Source organism: Olea europaea, chromosome 10 (assembly GCF_002742605.1).
Source record: "Olea europaea var. sylvestris chromosome 10, O_europaea_v1, whole genome shotgun sequence".
Taxonomy (NCBI): Eukaryota; Viridiplantae; Streptophyta; class Magnoliopsida; order Lamiales; family Oleaceae; genus Olea; species Olea europaea.
In genome coordinates, this window is record NC_036246.1 from 44,215,442 (window position 1) to 44,224,328 (window position 8,887).

Consider the following 8,887-nt stretch of genomic DNA (forward strand, 5'->3'; position numbering starts at 1 on the left):
ATAAGAAATATTTTTGCTCAACTAGAGACTATGGATATTTCATCTAAGGAATATGATAATTTTAGTGAATTAAATGACAATTATATTACAGATTATGCTAATTTATTAGATCAAAGGATGAAACTATATATTAAAACTCGAAATGAAAGAAATAGAGGAATTTTAAAACTATCCCAATAAATTAAGGATATCTTGTGCAAAATATGACAAATCCTTTCATTAAGGGTATTATAGACATTTTACCAAAAATGAATAGTGGCAGGTCATTTAGAAAAATCTCCCTTCTGAAATGTGCTGTCCAGTGCATGTATCACTCGTCCATAGGGGCGGACGCAGAGATTCTTAGTTAGGGGCACAATCAAAATATTTACAAATCGAATATTTTGTTCTTGATTTTAGAATTATTTATAATTAAGCGAGAAAATTTAGATTTACATTTAAAAAATATTTTTTCATTAATATTTTGTTCATCATTTTCATCCATTTGATTTCGAACAATTCATTTTATTAATATTTGCTCATCATAAGAAAATAAATATTTAAATTTCAAAAATTTATAGTGTATTTAATATAAACAATCAATTCAAATGATCAAAAGAAAAAATATATAACTAATATTCAATCAAATAAATAGAATTCTTTAAATATAAGTTAAATTGGATATAATCAGTCTAGTCACATTCTATGTACACAATTAGGGTAAAAGAAAATGCAAATTTAGGTTCTAATTAATTGAAAATTTGATTGGAAAGTAAAAAAATTTTAGTAGATTTTATAATTTAAAGAAAAATTATGAACAAATTTTAGAATATTAGAAGGGTTAAGGTTTTGGTAAAAGGTGTTAGGGTGAGCGTAAGACAGAGAAAGAAAAAGGAGAAAAAAATTTCAAATTTATTGTGATTTTGCCCATGTTGGGTGGAGGTTAAAATTAAATTTTTAGTATATTTTGATAAAAGTTAAAAAATTAAGGATTCCGTGATATATATTTTTAAAATAAATTATTAACTTTGATTTATATTAAAATTTAGATTTCAATTGATATCAAACAGAACCGTGATATATATTTTTAAAATTAATTATTAACTTTGATTTATATTAAAATTTAGATTTCAATTGATATCAAACAGAACATATCCCAAAAAAATATAAATAAATAAATCAAGTCTCAAAAGTTGTGGGGTCACATGACCCCCTAGGACCCCCTTGGGTCCGCCCTCGTCCATGGAGTTAGTTTCTTAACATATCCCCTGTTTCTTCACGATCTTGCATTTTTTCTGTAATTTTTTTCACTTGAGTTGTTTTTCAATATACACGTGTACATGCTTGTATCCTTTCTGCAATATATTCATATAATTCTGTTCAGTTGCACTAAAGAGAGTAGCTCGAGGAGCTTTTCATTGAAGGAGTTGTAACGTTATCTTAATTGAAAATGTTGCCTCATATATACTACAAAATGTATACATATCTAGCTCATAAGTTTCTGTTTGCAAGAGAACAAATAAAATAACAGTAATAATCTTTAGTAATACAAAAAGGATTCAAGGAAAACCCATAAAAGTTTTGTTTCTTTGAATGCATAACAACATATGAAAGAAAAGACCCATAGGATCAAAGAAATCCAATGAAAATCTTTACGCTAAAACCAACAATGAATAGACTAGTTAGCTTTGAAGATTTTTTACATCATTACTGATTACTTCGATATCATTTTCTATTTCTATTTCAACTTGTGTCGTGTACTCATTAACATCTCTACCCCTCAAAATAGAATTTTTTTTCCTTCCCTAAAGGCGTGTTCTTTTGTCCTTGTTGTTGTTGCTACTGCTGCATCTCTATTCGTAGAAAACCCGCAAGCATACGAGATTGTTGTACATTTGTAGATGGATATTATAAATAAATTTTTTTATATTTAATTTTTTAATTCTTTTTCTTTATGTTGAACTTAATTTCTTCAATTTTAATTAAGTAATATTTATATGTTTTATATTTAATTTTTGTGACTGTGTTTAGCTTTTCTTATATATTTTTTGAAAATTATTTTAAGTTTTTTTTTTCTCATTATAAGTGAATTTGTTTGTTCGATTTTAAATTCTTTTTATTCTTTATAGAATATATAATTATTATTATCATAAAGAGAAAAGAATGAAAAAAATTTTAATCGAAAAAAAATTATTTATAATATGAACAAAACAAACTTTAAAATATAAGAAAAAAAATTCTGTTAATAGATGAAGATAATTTCTCCATCCACGGAGAGATTGTGGACTGTGTATGGATGGAGAGAAACTCTCCTTTCAAAGGAGAGAGCTGTTCGTGAATTCTCTCCTTTCGCGCTCCATCTCACGGAGAGATATCTCCATTTCAAGAGAAATTTTCTTCTTTATTTTTTAATTTGTTTTGTTCATATTATAAATAATTTTTTTCAATTTAAAATTCTTTTTTCTTTATGTCAAAACTTAATTTTTTCAATTTTAATTAAATAATATTTATATATTCTTTATTTAATTTTCGTAACTTTCTTTTATTTAATAATTTGTTTTGTTTTTATTATATATATATTTTTTAAAAAATTGTTTTAAAATTTTTTTCTTCATATTATAATTTCTTTTTCGATTTAAAATTCTTTTTAATTCTTTTTGTTTTATGATAAAAGCAATTTTTTCAATTTTAATTAAACTATATTAATTTTTAAGTTTTAATTATTTTAATTTAATTAAAAAATTTATAATATATATATTTTTTATTTTCCATTTCCTTTTTTATCCTTTCAGTACAAAACAATATCATTTTCCTAAGTTGAATGACAAAACGATCCATTTCTTCCATTCATATAATAAAGAATTGAATATATTTTATAGATAATTATAGAAAATTATCAATTATTTTATTAATAATAATTAAATCTTGATCAATGTTATGTTCACTCCTTACCTTAATGTTTGAGATGAATTTTATTTTTCTTTCCAAAAATGGAAAGAAAAAAGATAGAGATGCCTCTCTCTAAATACAGGGAAAGAGGAAATGACATATTTCTATAAAATTACTTATTTGTGATCATACTGGTCGCAGGGCGCTTTTATAAATCCTGTTGGTGGGTATTAAATTCAGTTTTTTAGTAGATTTTAATAAATATTGGTTGAAAAATTGTGAGTCTTATAAAATGTGTGGTTAAAATTAATTGTCAACTTTAATTTAATTTAAAATTTGAAAATCTGAAGTCTAATTTGCACCAAATAGGAGCATATGAATGTCACATATATTTGATACGGTCACAGTACTGGCACCTCCCCAATTTACAGTTAGCACAATATTTTCTAGAAGGTTTGTAAAGATAATTTGGTTGATCCAACAAAATAATGTCACTTCATGTGTTATTTGAAGAGTGATGAAATATAAATCTTTCGATTTTTTCCTGTGAACTCACATAGAATTGCATTATATTCCAGAATCTAATATGTTCTAATTATTAACCTTTCTCATTTCTTAATGAAACATCAATTCATCTCTCCATTTTCGTTGAAAAGGCAGACGTGGAGCAATGAGAGAGGATACAATCGGTTTAAATGATTTTGCATGTTATTGAAAATTTTTGAAAAAAATTCATTAAGTTATTTTCTTAATACTGCACTAATGGTTATTTTGCCAAAAAATATAACTTTAAATCCTATAAAATCATATGATAAAATCAAATTTTTTTTAAAAGCAATTTTTTACTAGCTTGGCGTAGTAATTACTTAGATGCGTCGTGCAGGATTCAACATTAATTCTTTTGACCAACTGATTGTTATCGTAATATGTGAATATTTTAGTAACTATTATTGTAAGAAAATAATTACAGCGATCATTGATGTAATTACTCGCCATATCAATAAAATTAATATAATTAACCCTCCATCTTAATTATTAATAATTATACAAAAGGCTTGTTTGGTAGTGATTACGAGAATTATTTTTTTGACCGTTAAAGAGAAAAGTGGATTAAAACTGTGAGTGAAGAAGTAAAAATTGATAACTGAAAAACTGAAATAACGATAAAAAAAATTGCTACAAAATAGGGACATAATAATTTGGATTCGTTCAATTTTTGATATACTGATCTGTTCACTGTTAAATCTACTGAACCACAGTCCCACAATGTGGGCCCGTCTCCATTTCCTTTCATGTTCGGCCATGTCTCTTCTATCATCATCAATTTTTTACTCGGATATTTTTTATATTATTTCCCATCACTATTTCACTATCAAAATACAGATATCTGAAAATTTACGTCCATTTATCTCGAAATACATCTTGCAACTCGGATTCCTTCCAATTCCCTAAAATTTCAGCGCTCCCAAGGTATGCAGTATGCTTGTTTGTTTTAAATTTCTACTTATAAAAATTTGAAATTTTCATTTCAAGGGATTTCGGCTTTGATAATTACTTTCCATTTTGATATTGATTTTAAGAAGTTTTATTAAATTGAATTCCACGGGAAGTTTAAGACATATTCGATTTCCACAGAAAGTAATTGATTTTTTCCATAGGAAGGAAGTAATAAATATCTATCTAGACTTGATTGAATTCCCGGAAAGTTTTGAATTTACTATTTCCTGGGCTTTCCGCTTTATCAATTACTTTCCATTTTTATTTGGAATTTATTTGAATTGATTTCCAGCAGAAGTTAAGGGAAATTCGATTGTGCATAGGAATTATTGATTTTTCTCTGGACAGTTTTCCGTAGATTTGATTCTCTGGTGAACTGGAATGGCGCTTGCTTATCCTCGTTCTCGATCTGAGCTATTTATTGGGGATTCATAATTATGTTGTGTATATTAAGAAGAAGGAATAAAAGGTAAATGGATTTCGGCAGGGAGGTGCCGGGACTTGAATTTGGTGAAGATAATGAGGTAAACGGTACCATTTCTGGCTCAGAAAAATTGCATAGTGATGATGAAACCAAGGTTCTGAACAACGGATGTGTGGTGGAAAATATATACCCTAATGAGCTATCTTCCGAGGGGACAGGAATGGGAACTGAAGTTAGAGGGTTGGTGAATTTGGCAGATGCGGATGTGAAACCTGAAATGTCGCCTTCCCCGGCAACAACGAAGAAAGGAAATAGGTTGAAGAAATGGAAAAGGATCAAGAGGGACCCCAATAAGGTTGGGAACAATAGTGTTGATGCTGCCAAGATGGTTACACAGGATTTGTCAGATTCAGGTACAAATTCGAGCAAACGGATGCAAGTTTTTGACGACAGGAACCAAAGAGGGCAGGGGTCTGTTTCATCAACAAATGCAAGGAATCTTGATGGTTTTGCTACGCTTGGTGATTATAGGTTGTCAATTGGACCAACCTTTGCTGCTGGAAACGATTCAGAGAATAGCGAGGATCGGAGCAGCAAGTCCTCCACGACAACCAGTGCTCCAAGGGCGAGATATGAGATGCCAGTGGTTGGAGGATTTCCGCGCGATAAGAGCAGGATGAGGAGTCTGAGTGGGAAGAATTTGGGCAACTCAGTGCGTGGTCAGAAGGGATGGGGACGCATTGAGACCAGTAAGAAGGCTGAAGGAGAACGTGTCAAAATCGAGAAGGAAAATTCTCGTTCCAGCGTGGAATCTGACTGTCGAAGCTCCAACTTTCTCCTTATGCAGGGAAATGACACTGCAACGAGTAAGGGGATTCTAAGTGGAAAATCAATGAATTATGATGAAGAAAATGGTGGTGAGATTCAGGCTGGTGAAAGGAAAGTCAGTGATGGGCTTCGAGGTGGTTATGATAGGAACAATGGCAGAAGATTTGAAGATGTCTCTCACGAAGATTTAGTTGCCAACTCATCTTGGGAGGCTAAAGAAGAAAGAAGTGGGAACCATGAGAACTCAACAGGTTGTTATCCTCTAGTTGAATCCATCTTTGCACTTCAATCAGCACAAGAAGCACTTGAAAAAGGTGGGCGCACCTTCTCCATTTGCCTTGTTTGATAATTATCTTGTTTGCTTAATTATTTCTCTATATATCAAACTCTATGTTTGCAATAATAATAGAGTAATATGATAATTTGGCATGCGGAATCTTTTTCAAGAAATGCAGTTTGCATTATCTGGAGATGGCTTTAAGTTATTGTCACAAGATCTAAACCAAGAGTGAGGGATTACGAGGACTTTATAATCCCTTTTGGGGGAAAATGTGAAGTTCATCTCCGAGAGAAAGTATATTTAAACATTAAATATAGTAGACCCTTGTAAGATCATATTATTCCCCATAGCTGTACTGATTTATCCGAACAATTTAAAGCATCAGTTTAAGGTTAAAAATTAACAAATTAATTAAAAGGATTATAGGATATTTGTTCTTCAAGTGCATTTCTAGTATATGATCTTGCGTGAGTACTACTTTTATCCTTTTCTTCTGATGTAGAATAATAACTCTGGTTTGCTATCATCAGCTTGTAAATGCCTGACCTTGCCTGGATGCCTGAATCTCTTACTTCCATTTAGTAGACTCTGCATTTCTTCAAATTTGGAGATAGCTTTAAATATTTAGCCCATGTTTGACAACCATTAAAATGAAACTCTTTTTCTCAAATTCATTTTCAACCACATATCTCACAATAAATTATTTTTTATGTAAACTCAGAACTTTTTTCTACTTTTTAACCACTCATTCCTCAAAAATTGTTTTGTGACTTTCTATTGCAATACTATGTGCCACGTCTAGTGGTGTTTAGAAATGTAGAGAAATAGAGAAAAAGATGAGGAATAAGAAGAGAAGAAAAAGGGAAGGATAAGAAGTGTTTAGGGGAAGAAGACATCAATATTTAATCTGTCAATAATAGTTTGAGCACAAAAAATTATACACCCTATTTATAAACAAAAGAATTCCTAGTGAATAACAATTATTAAAATGATAAAATCCTGTCTAGTAAAACCATTGATATCTAATTTCAAATCAAACTTATCTTCAATCATAATCTTCTAAGAATCTAAGTTTTCCCTATCCTTATCTCCATCACACAGTGCTTGGGCAAAAAAAGGGAACAACAATTGTCCATAATGCCAATTCCTTCATACATCATTGGTGATTTATTATAGTTTCTACGAGTAGCTTTGTTGAAGAACCTACTGCTAAACCATTTATTGTTCCACAATTGTCTTAGGATTGTGGCTGCATCTAATCCTGATTGCTTCTTCTCGTGGCTAAGAAAGGATGGTAATGGCGATAAAACTTGTTGGCTTGCCTTTCGAATTAAAAAAAAGAAGAAGCAAAAAGCGCAAGAAAAGAAGACTGGAATAATGAATTAAGAGAATACATATAGCATAATATGTGATATTTCGTATATTCCTATTTGCCATAACATCTATGCAGCATGTGCTTCTCCTTCAGAATGATTTGTGCTGATAAGCTTTGATATGTTTGCCTCTTTTAATTCACCCCTGATTTGTGGCCTTATTGTTCTCTCTCTTTCTAGACTGCACCTGGTGTCTTGAACTTTTTTGGTTATTTCGTTTTTGTCCCAGTATCTGCATCTTTGTTTGATTGTACCTATTTAATTAGTTTTTCTGCTGGGAGACCAAGGATGTTATCGTATTCTTTTTAACGCAACACGGATTAGCAATCTTCCTTGTCCTTTTTGTATTTGTTTTTCATGCTTGAGATTTTTATTACTAAATGGGTCGATGTCTCTACAGAGGTTCAGAAGTTTAGGGAAATTGGTGGAGAAGATGTCTCGGTTGATGATTTTCAAGATTTGCCTTCAGAGTTCACTTCAGTTGATACAAAATTGTACAAAACAAGCTCCTCTGAGCAGGTATACTCTTGCAAGCATGTGCATAGTTCTTTCCATTCCTTCTACTCGGGGGTAAAAGAAACACCAAACATGGACATGGATATTGAACTTGAGGACCTCTTTAAGCGAAAGATTGAAGCAGAAGTTGAATATCTGGTAATATCAAGAAATGCTCAGATTTTGAGAGTTGCTTCAGTGGATCATACTACCCTTCTGGAAGATCAAAATACTAGAGCTTCGCAGCAAACCCGGATGCTGAACGAGCTTGGAGATACTGATGACATTAAAAGTGCTGCTGTGGACGAAACATTGAAGATGCAGAGAAGAGTATGCAAGTACACCTCATGTTTTTTCATACAGTTACTACTGTTGGTAATTGTACTGGGAATCTTTATTTTCCAGTCTTCACAAAATTATGCCGGGATTGTTCCAACTTAATCTTTTCGAAAAGTCTCCCCCTTTTCCCTTTTCTTTTTCAAAAAAAAAAAAAAAAAAAAAAAAAAAAAAAAAAAAAAAAAAAAAAAAAAAAAAAAAAAAAAAATAATTCTGGCATTTTCATTATGTAGTAATTTCGTCCAGAAATAGATGTATAGATCAAGGCATTAGCTAGTTTTGTTAGTTTATTCAAGTTTCATCACACGGTGACGGATTCTGCTGCATTGAATTTGTGTACCTTAATTTTATTTCTTTAAGTTTGTGTTCACGCAGTATTGACAAAAAGAATAGTTTATTTTTATATATCTTGGCCTCTGCGTTTCCTTTAGCAAAATTGGTTGCAAGTATTTTGATTCCTTATCCAAACAAACTAATTGATACATATTTTTAACTATTTTACTATTAATTATTTCTTTCATTGAGTTTTTGTTTGACTACGAAGGCTTTCATCGAAAAAAAAAGAAAAGCTGAGGACTTCGAATCAAACTTAAAGTATTAAATTTAATCTAGTAGCCATTAGCTTGCTTTATGCAAATAATATCTAGGATTGATTTTGTATCGTGTGCTTCTAAGTAACAAGTTTTAACCAAGTCATTGGAAAAATTAGTTAAGTGTTTGCCTAACATTAAGTTTCTGTATGATTGGTTCGAATTCCATAGAAAATAGAATTCGAATTTTACATTT

The 8,887-nt window shown here is 30.6% G+C and overlaps 1 protein-coding gene across 1 annotated transcript; it reads left to right on the top strand.

Annotated features, from left to right (window-relative positions):
* The first annotated feature begins 4,371 nt into the window (after window positions 1-4,371).
* Window positions 4,372-8,471, top strand: LOC111402446 (WPP domain-interacting protein 1-like). The gene is made up of 3 exons (XM_023030746.1): window positions 4,372-5,931; window positions 7,671-8,245; window positions 8,295-8,471. The coding sequence occupies exons 1-2, from the start codon at window positions 4,839-4,841 to the stop codon at window positions 8,204-8,206; spliced, it is 1,629 nt and encodes a 542-aa protein (XP_022886514.1). The 5' UTR covers window positions 4,372-4,838; the 3' UTR covers window positions 8,207-8,245; window positions 8,295-8,471.
* Window positions 8,472-8,887: the final 416 nt, after the last annotated feature.

Excerpts from the sequence above, each read along its gene's own strand:
- LOC111402446 (XM_023030746.1), top strand. The coding sequence starts at position 4,839 with ATGGATTTCGGCAGGGAGGTGCCGGGACTTGAATTTGGTGAAGATAAT. Across the intron at positions 5,932-7,670 it reads ACAAGAAGCACTTGAAAAAG|AGGTTCAGAAGTTTAGGGAA; the intron begins GTGGGCGCACCT and ends ATGTCTCTACAG.